This window comes from Petromyzon marinus, chromosome 21 (assembly GCF_048934315.1).
Source record: "Petromyzon marinus isolate PM22_M1 ecotype Great Lakes invasive population chromosome 21, UKy_Petmar_22M1.pri1.0, whole genome shotgun sequence".
Taxonomy (NCBI): Eukaryota; Metazoa; Chordata; class Hyperoartia; order Petromyzontiformes; family Petromyzontidae; genus Petromyzon; species Petromyzon marinus.
In genome coordinates, this window is record NC_133687.1 from 14,663,898 (window position 1) to 14,689,371 (window position 25,474).

Genomic DNA, 25,474 nt, shown 5'->3' on the forward strand with positions numbered 1-25,474 from the left:
GTGTTGTTAAACCCGCCACCACCCGGCACAGCCAATAGTGAGGTTTGTCATGTAAACAGAACGTGCCAATTCGTTACTAGTACAGCACACCAGTGTGTTGGAGAGTAAACCCACAAAATTTAGAATTCGAGTAACAACTTTTCGCCAGTAGTTAAAACTAGCATCACATTTATATAAACGCGATCTAACCCAAAAACCTATATTATGGATAATATTGCGAAAGCTTTGGACGTGTTACATTTTTTTTTACTTAAAATAATGTTTGTGCTTCTGTCTCCTAAACTTTCCTGCTTCATCATCTAAAGCGGAACCCACCACTGCCATTGGTAAGTGCCCTCTACCCTCGTGCGTTCATCACTTGCAGTGACGGTTATCACTCTTATTGAGGAGCTTTGTGAATAACCCAACGCTATCCGCCGCATCGTGAGCTGAGTTCTTTGCTCAACAACGTGCGGTTAAATAAATATTGCAAGCATTCTTTCTTGACGACTAAACACATTTTTATTGAGCAGCGAGCTCATTTTCAGAGGTGACTGGGCCACACATGATAGCTCATGGTTAGTGGCAGCCAATTAAATTTAAACGCACATTTCTAAACGTGGAGGGAAAAACCAAAGAGAAATCCATGCGACCAGAGAGAGAGAGAGAGATCATGCGATCTCTAAACATACAGGCATCATGGTCTGCGGATGCTCGTCCGGCCTACAGGGCAATGTCAGTGAGCGATCGTCTTTGGGCAAGAGGAGCAGCTGAGTTGCAAGGGCACAATTTATACTTCACCTGGAATTTTTATACAGAAGCAGAAGAGAATAAATCCGCTCCTTTGAACCACTGACCATTAAGCAAAAATATACGGAGTTGATTTCTAACGCAGTGTGCTGCGTGATCTAGACATTTTTTGACATTCGACTACAATAATAAGCACTGCGTGTGCGTGTATAATTTGATGTAAATCATTACGTCGCTGATTTTGACTTAAAACGTATGCACCATAACTCTCAGTACTGTAAATATACATGCGTATCTCATCATAAGCAGAATTATATTTAATGCGCGGGAAAACTTAAACGTCTTCATTGACTATATCGATTTCACAAAACAAATGGTTCCGTAAAATCAACCACCACATGACATGGAAACACAAATCATAAACCCAAGTCATTGACGGTGGACACTTGGCCAGGAGCCACCCAGCCAAGCTGCACCGCGTCATTGCTCTCAGCCGCCTGCTCACTGATTTTCTCACCTTTGCATTCGGATCAGATTTCCCGATCCGCCTGGCTGGAGGAGGTGCGTGTCAGGGCCGGGTGGAGGTGTTCTACAGCGGTTCGTGGGGCACAGTGTGCGACGATATTTGGGAGCTACCTCACGCCCAGATCGTGTGCCGTCAGCTGGGCTGTGGGCCCGCCCAGGCTGCCCTGCAAAACGCCTACTTCGGAGAGGGCAGCGGTAACATCTGGCTGGACGATGTCCAGTGCTTTGGCTACGAGCCTCAGCTATCGGAGTGTGGCCACCCTCCGTTTGGCGTGCACAACTGTGGCCACAACGAAGACGCTTCGGTCATCTGCTCAGAAGGTGGCTTTTTTTGTTTGCTCGAGTTTATCGCCGTGATTTTGTCTGTGCGCGTATATGTATGCTGTGTGTGGAAACGCGATGCGCGATGTAATTGGTAATTCTAAACGCTCCGCCTTAAAAGTTGAATGTTTGCAAAATAAGTATTTTGTATTTTTGCAAGAGGTGGATGCATTGAGACGCATCGCGTTCAAGCTTCACGATCACGTGTGCAAATTATAGCCTTGTTAACGTATTCACCCAGGTGGAAATACATGAATATATACTGTATAATCTCAGGGATTAATATACAAGATAACAAATAGTATCAGTCAGCAGTGGAAGAATTCGCAGAGGCATCCTGTTCACCTATGAATTGCTCAAATGTTATCAGTGCAAAGGAAATTTGAGACAATGTGAGATTAAAAAAAATAGTGAGAATGGCCTTGCATTTTTTTATATCGTACAAACACCCTACCACAGATGCAGAGTTTGAGGTGTGGGTTTTAAATTGGAAAGCCTTGACATGCTAGGCCATCCACCCAGATACTACGTCTCACATAAGTACCATAAGAAAATGCAACTCCATACCGTGTGTCATTACACGGATTTTGATTATTTTAAATGCTTTCAATGCTGAGAGGAGATCGACAGACGTCAGCTCCTCGTGGGATTTTTCCGAACCCAGTGTCTGCGTTATTACTTGAGGTGTGTGGGGTACATTTTAAAGAAAGTCATCCCCATCACTTCACAAAACCTTTCCTGTAACGATATCAAATGATATGTATATAACTGCTACCGAGGGGTAGATTTTTGTGTGAAATCGCACGCTATTTTAACATCGTAATATTTATGCACTCACGCACTATTATTAAACTTCTGTCCACTGCAGCATATTCCATTTCGTAAACGTGAATATATTCGATCGGGCAGAAGTTAACGCTTGTTAAAATTATTCATTGGTTTCTGTTTCTACGAAAAAGAAAAATGGCTGCACAGTTGCTCACCGTGTGTGTGTTGTGTGATTGTTTCTCTCGCGTGTCTGCAGTTTCTACGCCTGAAACAGAATCACCTACACCTACCTACTCCAGTAAGAGTCATGAAACCCATTTGATTTAGAACTGTGCCTCCACACAAGTAAACACTCTCAGGGCCCATAGTAAAGTAGGCCAATGTTGATCGGACAATAGCAACGCTTCAGAAAAAAATCCACTGTGCATTTCGCGCACAATGCGAGATGTTCGAATGATCGGACAATAACGGGAGTGAGTCCCTTCCAGGGCTCACACTGCCCACAGACAACTTTTGTGTTGAGGGAAACCAAGGCAATGGACAACTCCACCCATGTATGTCCACTCGCAGGCCGCGGGCCTTCTTTCAAGTTGTTTGACCAATGCCCGGCTCTCTGATAACAACAACCGCCATTTGCCACTAAGTGGCACTGACATCACAACGGTTCTTGTGTCAGGCTCTGTGCACTTTAAGGCTACGCGAAGTCTCAAACGCCCGACGGCAGGAGGTCACGGGACAGACCCAGGTGCCATGGGTTGACTGAGATGATTGTCAGATGCGTACATTTGTAGTGACATCGTTGGATGTCACTGTGTGAGGCCGGCCTGGGAGAGACACGGCGTGCAATGTATTGATATCGTGGACACCACTTGAATGTGGATGCAGTACCGGCCCTAGCGGGGCTGCGTGAGCGCTGACTGACAGTGATGGATGGCACCATGCTCGGCATGTAGTGCCAGCCCCTACAGGATAGGGTGCAAGAGTGCCGGCCATAGAATAGGGTTACAAGGGGCCATGGCACTCTGGTTGACCCCGGAGGACACATGACCGGTGGTGTCTACACGGGGGCCTCCAAAAGGTGGCTAGGGGTGATCACGTGTCCAGGTCAAGATCCTGCTCGACGATTCTAGAAGGTGGTCGTGGCTAAGGGCGGAGCGAGCCCCGCCACACAGGATATAAGCCGGGTTCCCAGAGGGACCGGCTGCTGTTGTTATCCTGAAGAAACCTACGTTCTACATCCAAGAAGAGTCTCCAACACGTGGACCTGGACCCAAGTTGTGGTCCTGTCCGTGGTAGCTAGTTACTGTGTGATTAGTGTAGTTAGTCTGGTGGTCACCACCATAGGTTGTATAGTGTTTAACCAGTGTTAGTGTTAAATAAATGTGTTGCCTCTACAGAGTACGTCTGCGACTCCATTTGAGCCCACTACACATTAACCCACGCATAACTCCTAACCCAAATACGTGTCTCCTAACACATACTCTCTATTCTTCTAGGTAAGGTCCACTGAGCTATACAGCTCTTTTTCAGAAGCGACCTGGCCACAAATGATAGCTCAATGAAGTGGCTTATCATGTGGAACTTTATAGCAGAGCCTATCAAAAGTCTACCCTTAGGTTTCTCAATTGGGATTATACATAGCAATGATTTCCCCTTACCGCCAGGCGAATGTCTGATTGCGGGCCAGGTGCTGAAGTCACCTTGTGCCAGGGCAGGGACAGCTGCTACTGGGGGTGCCCTTTCTGATGCGTTAGTTACTACTTGAGCACACCGGTTGTGAGATGGAGAGTTAACCCACAGCATTTACTAATGAGTACGACGTTTCGCTGGTGATTACAACAACCAGCTTCATCAGGCCATTTGCCAGAATTGTGTTTTGTTCACGTGACAAACCTTACTCATTGGCTGTGTTAGGTGGTGGTAGACTAACGACACATTTATACTTACGCGATCTATCCCAAATGCCTTTGTCATGAATATTGGTCGCGAAAAGCCTACGTGTTAAATTGGTGAATATAAGTTTAAGGGGTATACCATCTTGTTGACGTTAGAGACGCTTGATTATATTACAATGTGAATGACATGCCAGGACACTATGACCGAACAAAATCTACATGTCTCTGCAGGGGCATGCCTGTCTCGCCCGTGTTACAATGGGGGCACCTGCGTGGATGAGAATGTCTACCCCTATTACTCCTGCAACTGCATCCCGTTCACATACGGCGAAAACTGTGATTATCAAGGTGGGTGGACCGCGTTGCGTGTGCGCGTGTCCATGTGCAGAAATGAAAGTGCGATCACAAAGGCAAAGCTCTCCCGTATTGCTGTATGCCAAGTATTTTTTTCTCTCACAACTACAAGAACAAGAAAAAGCACCGCTACAATTTAAAATCGAATACAGAGGCTGTGATTGGTGCTTTGGCGGATATATTTTAGAGACAATTTTTTGTAAAAAATGTTCCTATGTCTCCACTAAACAAGGGATACATGTCCAAGGCAATGGGTTTCAGATATTTATGTCACGGGACGAATCTGCGTGAAGTTAGAATGTGGACCAGAGCAACTTTTTGTTGAAAAAAAGTGTTACAGTTCTGCAACAATCTCCTGTCTGGTCATCCATTTTTCACGGAATATTAATATCTACAATGAGATGGAAGCAACTTTGACGTCGTAGGATGGATGCATGGCTGAATAATAACGATGATGATGAAATGGACATTCTTTTTCAATACTGCCCTGTGTCTATATTTGTGTTCATAGTAACTCCACGACCATCGCCTGGAACGGTGAGCCCTACTTCCCCTACCGGTAAGTGTCACTTCTCTCTCTGTTACTTGCACCTAGACGCCTGCTTCGTTCCGATTCTGCTCCCACTGCCGTTGTTGGAGTGAAACTGGTGTAGACCTTTAGAATCGTGAACAGAATAAACACTTGAGAATTCTCAATTGAGAATTTTATTGTCTTATTTTATTTGATTATTTTATTCTCATTCTACGTGACTTTACCGAAAGAACCGAAGAAGATGAATCCTTGCAGTCACGAAAGCTTTAAATCGAGAACAAACACCATCACCACGGGCGGCCTTACCGCGCAATGCTGGCTGTACGGTTCTGTAATGACATCTCTCTTGCTGCAGCTGGCTGCCAGTCCAACCCATGTCTCAACGGAGGGACTTGCGACGATGGGTTGTACTACCCCAACTACTGGTGCGCTTGCATCCCGCCATGGTCGGGCAGCAACTGCGACTACTATGGTGAGTTCCTCGTTGACTAATGTGTCGCTGCAGCAGTGCACATTTTATTATTTAAATGCAATAGATGTCACGGTTTGATCAGTAAAATGCAATAAATGTCATGGTTTCATCAGTTAAATGCAATATATGTCAGGGTTTGCTTAGTAAAATGCAATAGATATCATTGTTTGATCAATAAAATGCAATAGATGTCATGGTTTAACCACGAAATAATGCGCTTTTGTCTTTTTCAACTTGCTTCATCTTAATTACCTGGACCAGTTCCTACACCTTCCCCTGGTGAGTAGAACGTATCTACTATTGCCCGGCCTCACCCTCACTCTGTTAGACTTGTATGCTTTCCATTGATATCTTTGTAATCTGGAAGAATCACACTTTTCTGATGAAATACACCTCGTGTGTGAGCTGATAGAATTATCTGAACCAGTCCTGGGGCTCCCCAAGGTCGACTCAGCCTCAAATAAGTACCTAGTGCGGTGTTTAAACATCGCCACTAGGGAGACAAAGACGGTCAGGCGTGGTGCTGGCCACCCAATCCCTCGTGTACAGGGCTGCCCTTCATAGGTGCTCGCTCATAGCACTTGCCCCCAAAAGTCTGTTAAGGCTCTACGGGGGATATTTGTTTTTGCTGATGAGTGCCTTGTTTCACTCGCTAAGATGTATTGCATAGTCATCTAGTGTTGGTTGATGTGGCCCTAAATTATTACTTGGTTCCTTGGTATAGACGGGTGCAGGGACAATGGAAATGATAGCTAGACAAAAATAATATTGTTGAGGGCCTTGTGCACGTTGTACCCAGGTCACTCTTGCACAGTCGGGACTCTGCTGGTCTCTAGAACTCTCTCCGGGTTCACCAAAACAAAACTTGACTTTATTTGCATAAAAGCGACACACCAATCATGCACACTTCCCTTGAATGCCTCTTGCTGCAGCTGGCTGCCAGTCCAACCCATGTCTCAACGGAGGGACTTGTGACGATGAGTTGTACTACCCCAACTACTGGTGCGCTTGCATCCCGCCATGGTCGGGCAGCAACTGCGACTACTATGGTGAGTCTGCTGTTGACGAGTGTGTCGCTTGCAGTAGTGCACATTTGATTAGTAACATGTAATAGATGTCACGGTTTGATCAGTAAAATGCAATAGCTGTTACGGTTTGATCAGTAAAATGCAATACATGTCACCGTTTGATTAGTAACATGTAATATATGTCACGGTTTGATCAGTAAAATGCAATAGCTGTTACGGTTTGATCAGTAAAATGCAATACATGTCACCGTTTGATCAGTAAAATGCAATAGATGTCACGGTTTGACCTGTAAAATGTAATAGATGTCATGGTCTGATCTGTAAAATGCAATAGATGTCACGATTTAACCACTAATAATGCGTTTTGTCTTTTTTAACTGGCTTCATCTTTATTACCTGGAGCAGTTACTACACCTTCCCCTGGTGAGCAGAACATATCTACTATTGCCCGGCCTCACCCTCACTCTGTTAGACTTGTATGCTTTCCATTGATTTCTTTGTAATCTGTTAGAATCACACTTTTCTGATGAAATACACCTCTTGTGTATGTGCTGATGAGATTATCTGAACCAGTCCTGTGACTCCCCAAGGTCGACTCAGCCTCAAATAAGTACCTAGTGCGGTGTTTAAACATCGCCACTAGGGAGACGAAGACGGTCAGGCGTGGTGCTGGCCACCCAATCCCTCGTGTACAGGGCTGCCCTTCATAGGTGCTCGCTCATAGCACTTGCCCCCAAAAGTCTGTTAAGGCTCTACGGCGGATATCTGTTTTTGCTGGTGAGTGCCTTGTTTCATTCGCTGAGATGCATTGTATAGTCATCTAGTGTTGGTTGATGTGGCCCTAAATTATTACTTGGTTCCTTGGTATAGACAGGTGCAGGGACAATGGAAGTGATAGCTAGACAAAAATAATATTGTTGAGGGCCTTGTGCACGTTGTACCCAGGTCACTCTTGCACAGTCGGGACTCTGCTGGTCTCTAGAACTCTCTCCGGGTTAACCAAAACAAAACTTGACTTTATTTGCATAAAAGCGACACACCAATCATACACATTTCCCTTGAATGCCTCTTGCTGCAGCTGGCTGCCAGTCCAACCCATGTCTCAACGGAGGGACTTGCGACGATGGGTTGTACTACCCCAACTACTGGTGCGCTTGCATCCCGCCATGGTCGGGCAGCAACTGCGACTACTATGGTGAGTCTGCTGTTGACGAGTGTGTCGCTTGCAGTAGTGCACATTTGATTAGTAACATGTAATAGATGTCACGGTTTGATCAGTAAAATGCAATAGCTGTTACGGTTTGATCAGTAAAATGCAATACATGTCACCGTTTGATCAGTAAAATGCAATAGATGTCACGGTTTGATCTGTAAAATGTAATAGATGTCATGGTCTGATCTGTAAAATGCAATAGATGTCACGATTTAACCACAAATAATGCGTTTTGTCTTTTTTAACTGGCTTCATCTTTATTACCTGGAGCAGTTCCTACACCTTCCCCTGGTGAGCAGAACATATCTACTATTGCCCGGCCTCACCCTCGCTCTGTTAGACTTGTATGCTTTTCATTGATTTCTTTGTAATCTGTTAGAATCACACTTTTCTGATGAAATACACCTCTTGTGTATGTGCTGATGAGATTATCTGAACCAGTCCTGTGACTCCCCAAGGTCGACTCAGCCTCAAATAAGTACCTAGTGCAGTGTTTAAACATCGCCACTAGGGAGACAAAGACGGTCAAGCGTGGTGCTGGCCACCCACTCCCTCGTGTACGGGGCTACCCTTCATAGGTGCTCGCTCATAGCACTTGCCCCAAAAGTCTGTTAAGGCTCTACGGGAGATATCTGTTTTTGCTGGTGAGTGCCTTGTTTCATTCGCTGAGATGTATTGTATAGTCATCTAGTGTTGGTTGATGTGGCCCTAAATTATTACTTGGTTCCTTGGTATAGACAGGTGCAGGGACAATGGAAGTGATAGCTAGACAAAAATAATATTGTTGAGGGCCTTGTACACGTTGTACCCAGGTCACTCTTGCACAGTCGGGACTCTGCTGGTCTCTAGAACTCTCTCCGGGTTCACCAAAACAAAACTTGACTTTATTTGCATAAAAGCGACACACCAATCATGCACACTTCCCTTGAATGCCTCTTGCTGCAGCTGGCTGCCAGTCCAACCCATGTCTCAACGGAGGGACTTGCGACGATGAGTTGTACTACCCCAACTACTGGTGCGCTTGCATCCCGCCATGGTCGGGTAGCAACTGCGACTACTATGGTGAGTCTGCTGTTGACGTGTGTGTCGCTTGCAGTAGTGCACATTTGATTAGTAGCATGTAATAGATGTCACGGTTTGATCAGTAAAATGCAATAGCTGTTACGGTTTGATCAGTAAAATGCAATACATGTCACCGTTTGATCAGTAAAATGCAATAGATGTCACGGTTTGATCAGTAAAATGCAATAGCTGTTACGGTTTGATCAGTAAAATGCAATACATGTCACTGTTTGATCAGTAAAATGCAATAGATGTCACTGTTTGATCTGTAAAATGTAATAGATGTCATGGTCTGATCTGTAAAATGCAATAGATGTCACGATTTAACCACAAATAATGCGTTTTGTCTTTTTTAACTGGCTTCATCTTTATTACCTGGAGCAGTTCCTACACCTTCCCCTGGTGAGCAGAACATATCTACTATTGCCCGGCCTCACCCTCACTCTGTTAGACTTGTATGCTTTCCATTGATTTCTTTGTAATCTGTTAGAATCACACTTTTCTGATGAAATACACCTCTTGTGTATGTGCTGATGAGATTATCTGAACCAATCCTGTGACTCCCCAAGGTCGACTCAGCCTCAAATAAGTACCTAGTGCGGTGTTTAAACATCGCCACTAGGGAGACGAAGACGGTCAGGCGTGGTGCTGGCCACCCACTCCCTCGTGTACGGGGCTACCCTTCATAGGTGCTCGCTCATAGCACTTGCCCCAAAAGTCTGTTAAGGCTCTACTGGGGATATTTGTCTTTGCTGATAAGTGCCTTGTTTCACTCGCTAAGATGTATTGTATAGTCATCTAGTGTTGGTTGATGTGGCCCTAAATTATTACTTGGTTCCTTGGTATAGACAGGTGCAGGGACAATGGAAGTGATAGCTAGACAAAAATAATATTGTTGAGGGCCTTGTGCACGTTGTACCCAGGTCACTCTTGCACAGTCGGGACTCTGCTGGTCTCTAGAACTCTCTCCGGGTTAACCAAAACAAAACTTGACTTTATTTGCATAAAAGCGACACACCAATCATGCACACTTCCCTTGAATGCCTCTTGCTGCAGCTGGCTGCCAGTCCAACCCATGTCTCAACGGAGGGACTTGCGACGATGAGTTGTACTACCCCAACTACTGGTGCGCTTGCATCCCGCCATGGTCGGGCAGCAACTGCGACTACTATGGTGAGTCTGCTGTTGACGAGTGTGTCGCTTGCAGTAGTGCACATTTGATTAGTAACATGTAATAGATGTCACGGTTTGATCAGTAAAATGCAATAGCTGTTACAGTTTTATCAGTAAAATGCAATACATGTCACCGTTTGATCAGTAAAATGCAATAGATGTCACGGTTTGATCTGTAAAATGTAATAGATGTCATGGTCTGATCTGTAATATGCAATAGATGTCACGATTTAACCACAAATAATGCGTTTTGTCTTTTTTAACTGGCTTCATCTTTATTACCTGGAGCAGTTCCTACACCTTCCCCTGGTGAGCAGAACATATCTACTATTGCCCGGCCTTACCCTCGCTCTGTTAGACTTGTATGCTTTCCATTGATTTCTTTGTAATCTGTTAGAATCACACTTTTCTGATGAAATACACCTCTTGTGTATGTGCTGATGAGATTATCTGAACCAGTCCTGTGACTCCCCAAGGTCGACTCAGCCTCAAATAAGTACCTAGTGCGGTGTTTAAACATCGCCACTAGGGAGACAAAGACGGTCAGGCGTGGTGCTGGCCACCCACTCCCTCGTGTACGGGGCTACCCTTCATAGGTGCTCGCTCATAGCACTTGCCCCAAAAGTCTGTTAAGGCTCTACGGGGGATATTTGTCTTTGCTGATAAGTGCCTTGTTTCACTCGCTAAGATGTATTGTATAGTCATCTAGTGTTGGTTGATGTGGCCCTAAATTATTACTTGGTTCTTTGAAATAGACAGGTGCAGGGACAATGGAAATGATAGCTAGACAAAAATAATATTACATTTTGATTTAAAGCTTTCGTGACTGCAGTAATTTGTTGTTTCTCTTCAACGTGACTTTACCGAAAAAACTAAGAATAAAAATAATATTGTTGAGGGCCTTGTGCACGTTGTACCCAGGTCACTCTTGCACAGTCGGGACTCTGCTGGTCTCTAGAACTCTCTCCGGGTTAACCAAAACAAAACTTGACTTTATTTGCATAAAAGCGACACACCAATCATGCACACTTCCCTTGAATGCCTCTTGCTGCAGCTGGCTGCCAGTCCAACCCATGTCTCAACGGAGGGACTTGCGACGATGAGTTGTACTACCCCAACTACTGGTGCGCTTGCATCCCGCCATGGTCGGGCAGCAACTGCGACTACTATGGTGAGTCTGCTGTTGACGAGTGTGTCGCTTGCAGTAGTGCACATTTGATTAGTAACATGTAATAGATGTCACGGTTTGATCAGTAAAATGCAATAGCTGTTACAGTTTGATCAGTAAAATGCAATACATGTCACCGTTTGATCAGTAAAATGCAATAGATGTCACGGTTTGATCTGTAAAATGTAATAGATGTCATGGTCTGATCTGTAATATGCAATAGATGTCACGATTTAACCACAAATAATGCGTTTTGTCTTTTTTAACTGGCTTCATCTTTATTACCTGGAGCAGTTCCTACACCTTCCCCTGGTGAGCAGAACATATCTACTATTGCCCGGCCTTACCCTCGCTCTGTTAGACTTGTATGCTTTCCATTGATTTCTTTGTAATCTGTTAGAATCACACTTTTCTGATGAAATACACCTCTTGTGTATGTGCTGATGAGATTATCTGAACCAGTACTGTGACTCCCCAAGGTCGACTCAGCCTCAAATAAGTACCTAGTGCGGTGTTTAAACATCGCCACTAGGGAGACAAAGACGGTCAGGCGTGGTGCTGGCCACCCACTCCCTCGTGTACGGGGCTACCCTTCATAGGTGCTCGCTCATAGCACTTGCCCCAAAAGTCTGTTAAGGCTCTACGGGGGATATTTGTCTTTGCTGATAAGTGCCTTGTTTCACTCGCTAAGATGTATTGTATAGTCATCTAGTGTTGGTTGATGTGGCCCTAAATTATTACTTGGTTCCTTGGAATAGACAGGTGCAGGGACAATGGAAATGATAGCTAGACAAAAATAATATTACATTTTGATTTGAAGCTTTCGTGACTGCAGTAATTTGTTGTTTCTCTTCAACGTGACTTTACCGAAAAAACTAAGAATAAAAATAATATTGTTGAGGGCCTTGTGCACGTTGTGCCCAGGTCACTCTTGCACAGTCGGGACTCTGCTGGTCTCTAGAACTCTCTCCGGGTTAACCAAAACAAAACTTGACTTTATTTGCATAAAAGCGACACACCAATCATGCACACTTCCCTTGAATGCCTCTTGCTGCAGCTGGCTGCCAGTCCAACCCATGTCTCAACGGAGGGACTTGCGACGATGAGTTGTACTACCCCAACTACTGGTGCGCTTGCATCCCGCCATGGTCGGGCAGCAACTGCGACTACTATGGTGAGTCTGCTGTTGACGAGTGTGTCGCTTGCAGTAGTGCACATTTGATTAGTAACATGTAATATATGTCACGGTTTGATCAGTAAAATGCAATAGCTGTTACGGTTTGATCAGTAAAATGCAATGGATGTCACTGTTTAATCAGTAAAATGCAATAGATGTCATGATTTTATCAGTAAAATGCAATAGATTTCACAGTTTGGTCAGTAAAATACAATAGATGTCACGGTTTAACCACAAATAATGAACTTTTGTCTTTTTCAATGGACTTCATCTTAATTACCTGGACCAGTTCCCACGCCTCCCCCTGGTGAGTAGAACATATCTACTATTGCCCGGCCTCACCCTCGCTCTGTTAGACTTGTATGCTTTCCATTGATTTCTTTGTAATCTGTTAGAATCACACTTTTCTGATGAAATACACCTCTTGTGTATGTGCTGATGAGATTATCTGAACCAGTCCTGTGACTCCCCGAGGTCGACTCAGCCTCAAATAAGTACCTAGTGCGGTGTTTAAACATCGCCACTAGGGAGACGAAGACGGTCAGGCGTGGTGCTGGCCACCCACTCCCTCGTGTACGGGGCGACCCTTCATAGGTGCTCGCTCATAGTACTTGCCCCTGGAACTCGAGGAGGATCAGTCCATTGAACAAAGTAGTTCCGCGGTTTGGTTCGTAAGCACGACCGAACGTTCGGAATTGGACGGTTAAAAATAATATAATCTAACGGCGGTTCGTTCATAAGTGCGGATGTTTGTCAGTCGGAACGTTTATATCTCGGCGACTGCCCATATTAAACAATGTAAATAAGATTAATTGAGTGTGAGTTTGCATTGTTATGAATATCCTTATTCAGCAGATTATCGCGACCTTTGAGTTACAATATAATGACTGCGTCTCTTTGTCTCTTTCATGTCACCTTCATTGTCTGGACCAGAGCCTATTACCACTGCCAGTGAGTATCCGGTGTCTCACGCATACATCACGGTGGTGGAAGTCTCCCTGCATCTCTATAATGCGATGGGCAGAAGAGGAAGCTGCCTCGTCACAGTTTAATGTTGTGATGAAGAGGCTGTTGGCGGAGTAGGTTAGAAAATTCCAGTCAACCAAATGTCCATGGAGCAATGGCTGTGTGTTTGTCTGCAGGGCGGTGCCAGTATAATTCGTGTGTCAATGGGGGTACCTTTGTAATGGTTCGATTGAGGTGCTTACACTCATGTGGAGGCAGCACTATTTATTTAACACAACTGCAACACAATTATAACACACCCTACACATAAGGTGGTGGCCACCGTCCTACTCTCGCTAACACTCGGGTACTACTTGGCGTGGCCAAGCCAGGAGGGCTTCTGCTTGGTCACGATGACTGGAGGCTTCTTTCTTCAGAGTCTGCATGAGACGTCTTCCGCCCAGGCATCAACAGCCCAGCTCTCTGCGCTGAGCCCGCTTATAAGCCTCTCTGGCGTGGCCGGCCACACCCTGGCCACGCCCCCTTCTCGAACCCACGAGAAGGCTCCACTCCCGACCACGTGACCCCCAGGGTCCCCCAGGGCCCCTGGCCCCCTCCTGGATCCGTGTCCAGCCGGGGAAACTCGGAGTGCCATGGCCTGACACCGCCCCCGTGGCACCCATCAACAGCTTCCATACCGAACAGGCAGTGTCGTCACGCGTACAGACCCAACATAGCAGTGACGTCATGTGTGTACAGACCCAACATAGCAGTGACGTCATGTGTATACAGACCCGATACAGTAGTGATGTCGTATGCCACTACACCTGTATGGAAAAGTCATACTACTACCCCTACTACCAGTGCAGCTGAAATCCAGGTTTCAGGCACTCCCCGGTTACGGAAGGGTTAGGTTCCCAAGAACGATTCGTAACCCGAATTTTCCCTATTTTAGGAAAGTGAACAATTTCCCCCCACAATCAACGATAAAATCCCATAGCCGGAAATAGCTGTGCCTACCCTACTGTTTTTTTTTTAATCAGTACTGCATCGTGCTATAGTCCATTCTCTATCGCTACCTTATCGTATAGTGGTACATACACTCTGCACTTGCTATGATTATTTCCTTTAATCGAATATCTACCCTAACACTACCCATTATTAAACTAATGGAACATACACTGTATCCAATTGTTTATGAGTACCACGAAATATTTTAAGGTTGATTGTTATATAAAAAAAAAGCAATCACTTCCGAATGTCCGTTTACCGTGCATTAGGCCAGGCCTAGACTTCTCCGATCACTGCTGGGCTGAGACCATAAGCGTTCGAAGTGTCATTGTGTTAAATAAAGTACACACAGAAACGTGGAAAAAAATATAGCTCTAAGCATAGAAAACAAACACGTAATGCTACAAAATAAAAATAATTACATAACGCTACAAACAGTTCCATTGACCTTAATCCCGGTGAAGCTCGGGCTTACGCCTCGTACAGCGATATTCATCCGCGACCTGACCACGCTGCACTATTTGCCACTTACGTAACTAACGCGAACATCTCCGCACGTTGACATTTTTTTAAAAGCACGATTCATGTGAGCATTTCCGTAAACTCGGATTTCCGTAAGTCGGCTCTTCCGCAAGCCGGGGACTTTCTGTGTTCGGGTGCCAGGTGTGACCATCCCGGTGAGAATGGCCTTGACTGCAGTCTCAGTGGTGTCCAAGGTGCGCAAATAGTGATGCGTGCGTCTCTTTATTCGGGCAAACGTGAGGTGTTGTTTTCTCTGTTGGTACCCTACAGTGACGAAGGATTCAACTTTCTTTGAGTAGGGGACGACAGCATTGCATGCGTATATACATCGGTACAGCGTATGGTACAGCGTGTGCTTTAATGCACTCGTCAGATGCAGGCAAACCTCAACTTTTCGCAATAACGCTGGGAACTCCTTTTGTAAAGAACTTCACTATTTGCCCCTTACGCAACTAACGAAGATGTCACTTTGCTTAAAGGGCCAAACCTTCACCCTCCTTTCACTCTGTACAAATTCTTACCTGTGTGGTCTACCAATAATAATAACTAAACACAAGAACATGAATATAAATTCGCAATTGATCACAATATGTTTGAGTTTGTCTCTAAAATGCTGGACATTCTTTGTTTGCAGGACACGGAGCCACTCACAGTAAGTCCTTCATTATTACTTTGTAATCAGAGAAGCATTACATTCATTCAGTTGCAGGCTGTCACCTAACCAGGTAACATTTGCAGTGCATTACAGTTTAGATTTACATTGCAATAAAATCGGAAGGGCATCTCAGTATAACGCACAGGACCAGTGGGCTGTACTTATGTAATAAGAGGCAGTCAGTCATATGCAGTGAAAAAAGGAAAACTTAAGCCGTAGCTCAGGACGAGTACACGGAGGATCTTGATGATGGCATCTGTTATCATTTGGTCTGGGATTGGATTAGGAGGCAGCGGAGGATTTGAAGTAGTATTTTGATGATGTGGTCTCGTTCATTATGTGTGGCTGACGAGTCTGGTGGTGGCATTTTGGATCATCTGGCATTTAAAGATGAGGGATTTGGGGAGTGAGTTGCAGTGTTTTTTATTGGACAAATTCAGCAGTGGTTGGAAAATGTTATGACAAGATGCCGTCCTGGATCACACCACGAAACATGATCTGCCATTTTATAACCTTAGCACTGCCAAGAAATATACCACTGTGTATTTACCGTGTTTATGTTTACTCACGAAAGTGATGGATTACAATAATGTATCGATTTATCTACCTACTGTCACCTGCGTCACCGTATGTTCATGTTTGTATTTCTATTTCAAATATCGTCGCCTTCTCAGAAGCAGGACGTACCCCTGGTAAGTACGCTGCTCTCTCCCGTATCTACAAGAGTACTCACACGGATGTTCACGTGACATAATGGGAAGCCTACAATGTCTTCCCTCCACTGTTGGAGCAACACCTGACACGATTTAAAATGATAACATGCTGCCAAATGTCGCCGATGTACATGGAATACGAGCGCTCACCCCGTTATAAATTGCGTGTCGTTGGAATTGCAGTTGGCACAGTCGCATGTCAATTATCCACGTGCATGAACGGTGGTACCTGCGAGGACCGGTGGACCTACCCCTACTACCTGTGCCTCTGCACATCGGAATGGATGGGCAGCCAATGTCAATATTACGGTGAGAGCGCCTTTTGTAGTTTGCGTGCGCATCTACATTTGTTCGTGTAACAGCACGCGGAATGCAATGGAATGATAGCGACTGAAAAAAATAGTTACATCGTTCGAATGTCTTTGTTTTAACGAAATGTTCTTGAGAGAACAGTGGTAGGTGATAATGAGGGGAGAAAATGTATTTCCTTGCGATCACCCTTGCATAACTTACAGGGGTAAACAAAACAACATTTCCGTACTTATCTTACATTTAATTTAATTTTAATGACTGTACATATTTGATCATGATGTTAATGGTTAATGAAGATAGGGTTTTTGTGTGTGTGAATTAACACTTTTAATTAAGTACAATATTGAACGTCATTGCGATGGGTCAGCAAATGATTGGTTACCAATAACGACTACCACCGGCTGAGCCATCTCGTGCACAGTGCTGGCCCACTTATGCCGGTGTTGCTGGATGGTGGGGCCTGTCTCACCTGGCGATTTGTACGATCCCTTCCCTATAAAGGAGGAGTTGTACGACTGACTGCATTTGGCCGTGTGGACACTTCTTGAATGAGGGGGAGCTGGGTGGAATCTTTTCCCCGAAACCAATTTGGCTTTTTGGCCTCAGCAGACCCGAGCAAGATAGCAGCAACCTGTAGCTTTTGAAACGAAAGCAGTAAATAATCCTGAACAATTAAAGTGTATGCTTATAGTGAGTTTGCGTTGTGCGTCTGTATACCGTCCAAAAGCAGACATCCCGTACCATATAAGTTGTCATTCATAACACCCGAACGGCAACAATGACCTACTTAAAAAAAAAAACTCATAAAAAATGACTCGCCATGTGGCACACCCGTGTCTGTGTTTTGTCTCCATCATTCATGCCTTGGACCGTTATCATCTTCGAGTAGTTGCAATGCACCACGTTTGCATATGTAAGAGGTCTGGGTGGGGGGGGGTGGATGTGGCCAGGATTTTTATGTTGGGGTCAAGAAAGGAAACGAGGGACCACGCCCAGAGGAATGAGGAAAGGCACAAAAAGGGGATGGGGCGAAAACTCCCAAAATATGCACCCAGTAAACCCCTCTCTGTCCGCGAAGGGTTACATCCCTAAAAACGCTCGCGAATGCAGAAACCTCGTTGCAATACGAAAGACAAATGGGGTTACGTGCCTGGTACGAGTTAACATAGATCAGGTGGGAAATGGTAAATGTTTAAAAATGATGACCACAATAAATAATGAAGTATAAAGAATAACTAGTTTTTTTCGTTAGCTTTAACGATGATGATTTGCCGATGACGGAGGTTGCTGGTGATGATTTTAGGAGGATGACTCCTCTGGAGATGCGGCCGTTTCATAGCAGCGCATGGTTATAATTTGAGCCCTCTGGGGAGCGATAGCCGCAACATTTTCACAGATTACATTCTCGCGTTCTTTTTTAATGTACGTCACAGTCGACTCGTTTAAAACAAAATGTATAAACGAGTCGTACTGTAAGACATACAAAGTAAAAAAATGCAGCAACAGCGAGTTCAGAGCGCGATCACTGCGAGTCCGTCTGGTCGCCAACACAGAAGTGGTACACAGATTTAGTCACTGGCGAATTCAGAATTCGCGCACAGAGAGGGTTTACTGTATTGGTGGGAAAGAGGAGTTGAGAGAGGGTTTATAAAGAGGTGTTGAGAGAGGGTTTATAAAGAGGTGTTGGAATAAAGGTTCACGGCTCCGCGGAAGAAAATTCTGGAGTCAACAACAACAATTTGTGTACTCTGTAGGCGGCCGCTTCCCTCGCCAGGGCGACTCGTGCAGACTCCCGTTCACTTATTATAACCCTGAAAGCAGCAATGAGGTTTTCTAAAACTGCAATGAAAATGACTTGTCACACTTGTGTATGTGTCTCCTGCATGTCTGGACCTTCGTCATCCATAGTCGGCACTTTCACGACTACCACCGGTAAGTCCTCTCTCATCGGTGTTGCGTGCATCACTTTATTCCATTGAGCAGACTGGGCAGTGCGGTTGACAATGTGGAGCTGTGTGGCATCGGAATGAAGTAGATGCTCGACATTAAGATTGGAGATTTTGCCAAGAGGGAAGAAATGTATTATTAAGAGTGGATGTAGTTCATGTTGGCCACTTCTCTAATGTACAATGGGTAGCTTCTGCTCATATTCTACAATTTAGTGGACTTAATAAGACGTGCACCATTGCATTGTCACAACATGTTCGCAGTAATACTAATAACTGGTAAAAGGGAATTTTGGAGCTCAAATGTATATGTTGAACCAACCTAAACTAAGACACTGCGCAAAATTGTTTCATACTTTCCCCCTTAAATACTTTTTGGATAATTTGCTATGAGGGTCAATAACAATAGAGTATACAATTAATATGGATCACGGTTTCTTTGTCTATTTGTCTCTTTCATATGACCTTCATTATCTGGAGCAGCACCTCCTACCACTCCCAGTGAGTATCCGTTGTCTCACGCGTACCTCACGGCGGTGGAAGTCTCCCTTCATCTCTCTTACGCGATGGATAGAAGCGGAAGCTGTCTCATCGCGATTGATTTTGACGTGAAGCGTGTGTTGGTGGAGTAGGAAGAAAATTCCAGTCAACCAATTTCCATGACGTAACGACCGTGTGTGTGTCTCTGCAGGTGCGTGCCAGAACAACCCTTGTGGCAATTCGGGTATCTGTGTGGATCAGCCATACGACTACCCCTACTACCGGTGCTACTGCATCCCACCCTGGTCAGGCAGCAACTGCGAAAATTACGGTGAGGTCACCATTGTAGTTTGCACTTGTTTGTGTGTGCATCTACATTTGTCTATTTTACACTGTACACACGTAATGTATGCAGACGATGGTGGTAACTGGACACATTGGGGCATCTTCCCAATGTCGTTATAAAATGTAAGAACAAATTTAACTTGAGAAAGCAATTGTGCTCGTAAACATCCCCTCTTCTTCACCTCATTTTATAGTTCTATATTGTGCACAACTAATTACTGTCCAAAAGCAGACAGCCTGAACTTATACATTATAATGCCCCTCGTTTGCATACATATTTATACCCGAAAAGCAACAATAACCTACTAAAAACTGCATTTAAAATGACTTGCCATTTTGCAAATCTGTGTTTGTGTTTTGTGTCCATCATGGCTGGACCTTCATCATCAGACGTATACACCAGGACTACTGGTAAGTCCTTTTGTCGGGATTGTGCATCACGTGATTCCATCGAACAGATAATGTAGAACTGTGAGGCATCAGCATAACATTGATGCATGACATTAACAATGTAGATTATTTTATCAACAGGCAGCAGATATGTTGATGAGAGTGGTTGTAGTTAATGTTGGACCCTGCTCTGATGCACAATAGGCAGCTTCTGCACACATTCTGTAAATTAGTGGACTTCATTATCCGTGCATGCATCATTGTGTGATCACAAAATGGGTGTAGAAATAATACTGATACAGTAATTGATATACAAAGTTAATTCTCATGGGAAAATTCATCAAACGCAGTACCACCCTAAACTAAAACACTTTGCATGAACGTAAGTTGCACTTTTTCCTCTAAGAAAGCACATATATAATATTATTGTTAAACAATTTTACATGAGCTATGAGGGTCAATAGCAATAGTGTATACAATTGATATGGATCATGGTTTCTTTGTGTATTTGTCTCTTTCATATGACCTTCATTGTCTGGAGCAGAGCCTCCTACCACTCCCAGTGAGTATCTGTTGTCTCACACGTACCTCATGGCGGTGGAAGTCTCCCTGCGTCTCTCTTACGCGATGGATAGAAGCGGAAGCTGTCTCATCGCGATTGATTTTTACTTGAAGCGTGTATTGGTGGAGTAGGAAGAAAATGCATTCGACCAATTTCCATAACGCAATGACCGTGTGTATGTCTCTGCAGGTGCGTGCCAGAACAACCCTTGTGGCAATTGGGGTACCTGTGTGGATCAGCCATACGACTTCCCCTACTACCGGTGCAACTGCATCCCCCCGTGGTATGGCAGCAACTGCGAATATTACGGTGAGGTCGCCATTGATGTTTGCACTTGTTTGTGTGTGCATCTACATTTGTCTTTATTACACTGTACACACGTAATGTATGCAGACGATGGTGGTAACTGGACACATTGGGGCATCTTCCCAATGTCGTTATAAAATGTTTAGAACAAATTTAACTTGAGAAAGCAATTGTGCTCGTAAACATCCCCTCTTCTTCACCTCATTTTATAGTTCTATATTGTGCACAACTAATTACTGTCCAAAAGCAGACAGCCTGAACTTATACATTATAATGCCCCTCGTTTGCATACATATTTATACCCGAAAAGCAACAATAACCTACTAAAAACTGCATTTAAAATGACTTGCCATTTTGCAAATCTGTGTTTGTGTTTTGTGTCCATCATGGCTGGACCTTCATCATCAGACGTATACACCAGGACTACTGGTAAGTCCTTTTGTCGGGATTGTGCATCACGTGATTCCATCGAACAGATAATGTAGAACTGTGAGGCATCAGCATAACATTGATGCATGACATTAACAATGTAGATTATTTTATCAACAGGCAGCAGATATGTTGATGAGAGTGGTTGTAGTTAATGTTGGACCCTGCTCTGATGCACAATAGGCAGCTTCTGCACACATTCTGTAAATTAGTGGACTTCATTATCTGTGCATGCATCATTGTGTGATCACAAAATGGGTGTAGAAATAATACTGATACAGTAATTGATATACAAAGTTAATTATCATGGGAAAATTCATCAAACGCAGTACCACCCTAAACTAAAACACTTTGCATAAACGTAAGTTGCACTTTTTCCTCTAAGAAAGCACATATATATAATTATTGTTAAACAATTTTACATGAGCTATGAGGGTCAATATCAATAGTGTATACAATTGATATGGATCATGGTTTCTTTGTCTATTTGTCTCTTTCATATGACCTTCATTGTCTGGAGCAGAGCCTCCTACCACTCCCAGTGAGTATCTGTTGTCTCACGCATACCTCATGGCGGTGGAAGTCTCCCTGCGTCTCTCTTACGCGATGGATAGAAGCAGAAGCTGTCTCATCGCGATTGATTTTTACGTGAAGCGTGTGTTGATGGAGTATTAAGAAAATGCATTCGACCAATTTCCATAACGCAATGACCGTGTGTATGTCTCTGCAGGTGCGTGCCAGAACAACCCTTGTGGCAATTCGGGTACCTGTGTGGATCAGCCATACGACTACCCCTACTACCGGTGCTACTGCATCCCACCCTGGTCAGGCAGCAACTGCGAAAATTACGGTGAGGTCACCATTGTAGTTTGCACTTGTTTGTGTGTGCATCTACATTTGTCTATTTTACACTGTACACACGTGATATATGCAGACGATGGTGGTAACTGGACACATTGGGGTATCTTCCCAATGTCGTTATAAAATGTAAGAACAAATTTAACTTGAGAAAGCAATTGTGCTCGTAAACATCCCCTCTTCTTCACCTCATTTTATTGTTCTATATTGTGCACAACTAATTACTGTCCAAAAGCAGACAGCCTGAACTTATACATTATAATGCCCCTCGTTTGCATACATATTTATACCCGAAGAGCCACAATAACTTTCTAAAAACTGCATTTAAAATGACTTGCAATTTTGCAAATCTGTGTTTGTGTTTTGTGTCCATCATGGCTGGACCTTCATCATCAGACGTATACACCACGACTACTGGTAAGTCCTTTTGTCGGGATTGTGCATCACGTGAATCCATCGAACAGATAATGTAGAACTGTGAGGCATCAGCATAACATTGATGCTTGACATTAACAATGTAGATGATTTTATCAACAGGCAACAGATATGTTGATGAGAGTGGTTGTAGTTAATGTTGGACCCTGCTCTGATGCACAATAGGCAGCTTCTGCACACATTCTGTAAATTAATGGACTTCATTATCCGTGCATGCACCATTGTGTGATCACAAAATGGGGGTAGAAATAATACTGATACAGTAATTGATATACAAAGTTAATTCTCATGGAAAAATTCATCAAACACAGTACCACCCTAAACTAAAACACTTTGCATAAACGTAAGTTGCACTTTTTCCTCTAAGAAAGCACATATATATAATTATTGTTAAACAATTTTACATGAGCTATGAGGGTCAATAGCAATAGTGTATACAATTCATATGGATCATGGTTTCTTTGTCTATTTATCTCTTTCATATGACCTTCATTGTCTGGAGCAGAGCCTTCTACCACTCCCAGTGAGTATCTGTTGTCTCACGCGTACCTCATGGCGGTGGAAGTCTCCCTGCGTCTCTCTTACGCGATGGATAGAAGCGGAAGCTGTCTCATCGCGATTGATTTTTACTTGAAGCGTCTATTGGTGGAGTAGGAAAAAAATTCCAGTTAACCAATTTCCATGACGCAATGACCGTGTGCATGCCTCTGCAGGTGTGTGCCAGAACAACCCTTGTGGCAATAGGGGCACCTGTGTGGATCAGCCATACGACTACCCCTACTACCGGTGCGACTGCATCCCACCCTGGTCAGGCAGCAACTGCGAATATTTCGGTGAGGTCGCCATTGTAGTTTGCACTTGTTTTTGTGTGCATCTACATTTGTCTTTATTACACTGTACACACGTAATGTATGCAGACGATGTTGGTATCTGGACACATTGGTGCATCTCCCAAATGTTCTAAAATGTTTAGAACAAATCTACTTGAGAAAATAATTGTGCTCATAAACATCCCGTCTTCTTTACATCATTTTATTGTTCTATGTTGTGCACGAAATATTACTGTACAAAAGCAGACTGCCTGAACTTATACGTTATAATGCCCCACGTTTGCATACATATTTACACGCGAAAAGCAACAATAACATCTATTTTCTTGGTTCTTTCGGTAAAGTCACGTAGAAGAGAAACAATAACATGACGTTGACTTCTCCAAGACAGAGGTTCTTTGCAAGCCATCTGGCTACCATGAGAGATTCGTTCATGAGGCTATCCGCATATACAAACACAGAGACAATTTCAACCGAGAAGATGGATTCTGCCTTAGCAATCATTGGAAGGATTTGATAAACCATTTCGGGTCTTAATTGATCGATCACGCTTAAGGTGGCTTTCAGACCGCATCCATTATTTTTCGTCTCCCCCCTCCTCTTTTCCGAACATAGATGGACTCGTCCATCTGAACAAACTGTCAAATCTCTCTCCGTGGTGCTAACGTTAAAAATAACCGCGACTTTTTTCAAATTTTCTTGTTGTGGTTTTCACACCTGATGATGATTGCTTGTGTTGCAGTCGAAACGTCGTGAGAATTTTATTGTTTTATATTTTTATTATTTTATTGTTTCCCTTCTACGTGACTTTACCGAAAGAACCATGAATATGAATCCCTGCAGTCACGGAAGCTTTAAATAAAAAAATAACCTTTATGTTTGTGTTTTGTCTCCATCATGTCTGGTCCTTCATCATCAGCTGTAGACACCACGACGACTGGTAAGTCCTTTTATCGGGATTGTGCATCACGTGATTCCATCGATCAGATGATGTAGAGCTGTGTGGCATCAGCATAAAATGGATGCATGACACTGAAACTGGATATTATTTTAGCAAGAGGCAGGAGATATGTTGATTAGAGTGGTTGTAGTTAATGTTGGACCCTGCTCTGATGCACAATGGGCAGCTTCTGCACACATTCTGTAAATTAGTTGACTTCATTTACAATGCGTGCATCATTGTTTGATGACATGGCCGTCTAAATAATACTAATACAGTAATTGTTAAACAATGTTAATTCTCATGGGAAAATTAATCAAAGGTGATACCAACCAAAACTAAACACGTTGCATAAACGTAAGTAGCAATTTTGCCTGTAATAAAGCATATATAATAATTGTTAAACAGTTTTCTATGAGCTATGAGGGTCAATAGCAATAGTGTATACAATTCACATGGATCACGGTTTCTTTGTGTATTTGTCTCTTTCATATGACCTTCATTGTCTGGAGCAGAGCCTCCTACCACTCCCAGTGAGTATCTGTTGTCTCACGCGTACCTCATGGTGGTGGAAGTCTCCCTGCATCTCTCTTACGCGATAGATAGAAGTGGAAGCTGTCTCATCGCGATTGATTTTTACTTGAAGCGTGTATTGGTGGAGTAGGAAGAAAATTCCAGTCACCCAATTTCCATGACGCAATGACCGTGTGTATGTCTCTGCAGGTGTGTGCCAGAACAACCCTTGTGGCAATTGGGGTACCTGTGTGGATCAGCCATACGACTTCCCCTACTACCGGTGCGACTGCATCCCCCCGTGGTATGGCAGCAACTGCGAATATTACGGTGAGGTCGCCATTGATGTTTGCACTTGTTTGTATGTGCATCTACATTTGTCTATATTGCACTGTACACACGTAATGTATGCAGACGATGGTGGTAAATGGACACATTGGTGCATCTCCCAATTGTTCTAAAATGTTTAGAACAAATCTACTTGAGAAAACAATTGTGCTCATAAACATCCCCTCTTCTTAACATCATTTTATTGTTCTATATTGTGCACGAAATGTTACTGCCTAAAAGCAGACTGCCTGAACTTATACGTTATAATGCCCCACTTTTGCATACATATTTATACGCGAAAAGCAACAATAACATCTATATTCTTGGTTCTTTCGGTAAAGTCACGTAGAAGAGAAACAATAACATGACGTTGACTTCTCCAAGATAGAGGTTCTTTGCAAGCCATCTGGCTACCATGAGAGATTCGTTCATGAGGCTATCCGCATATACAAACACAGAGACAATTTCAACTGAGAAGATGGATTATGGCTTAGCAATCATTGGAAGGATTTGATCAACCATTTCAGGTCCTAAT

At 43.8% G+C, this 25,474-nt stretch overlaps 2 protein-coding genes across 2 annotated transcripts in view; both read left to right on the plus strand.

Moving 5' to 3' along the window:
• Positions 1-271: 271 nt before the first annotated feature.
• Positions 272-21,562, plus strand: LOC116944560 (uncharacterized; the record flags this gene model as incomplete). The annotated part of the gene is made up of 28 exons (XM_076068645.1): positions 272-326; positions 1,264-1,575; positions 2,600-2,641; positions 4,470-4,586; positions 5,104-5,151; positions 5,480-5,596; positions 5,858-5,875; positions 6,529-6,645; positions 7,030-7,047; positions 7,703-7,819; positions 8,111-8,128; positions 8,783-8,899; positions 9,284-9,301; positions 9,956-10,072; positions 10,364-10,381; positions 11,127-11,243; positions 11,535-11,552; positions 12,298-12,414; positions 12,707-12,724; positions 13,351-16,242; positions 16,447-16,572; positions 18,484-18,507; positions 19,005-19,022; positions 19,213-19,332; positions 19,737-19,757; positions 20,281-20,298; positions 20,488-20,607; positions 21,013-21,562. Coding segments are annotated over 20 exons (1,638 nt in total), but the record flags the coding sequence as incomplete, so codon positions are not given.
• Positions 17,850-25,474, plus strand: part of LOC142925594 (uncharacterized) — a 57,456-nt gene continuing 49,831 nt past the window's right edge. The window contains exons 1-11 of the mRNA XM_076068646.1: positions 17,850-17,865; positions 19,213-19,332; positions 20,488-20,607; positions 21,557-21,574; positions 21,764-21,883; positions 22,288-22,308; positions 22,832-22,849; positions 23,040-23,159; positions 24,076-24,096; positions 24,612-24,629; positions 24,820-24,939. Coding sequence (XP_075924761.1) covers positions 17,850-17,865; positions 19,213-19,332; positions 20,488-20,607; positions 21,557-21,574; positions 21,764-21,883; positions 22,288-22,308; positions 22,832-22,849; positions 23,040-23,159; positions 24,076-24,096; positions 24,612-24,629; positions 24,820-24,939 — 712 coding nt within the window. The remainder of the gene's footprint in view (positions 17,866-19,212; positions 19,333-20,487; positions 20,608-21,556; positions 21,575-21,763; positions 21,884-22,287; positions 22,309-22,831; positions 22,850-23,039; positions 23,160-24,075; positions 24,097-24,611; positions 24,630-24,819; positions 24,940-25,474) is intronic.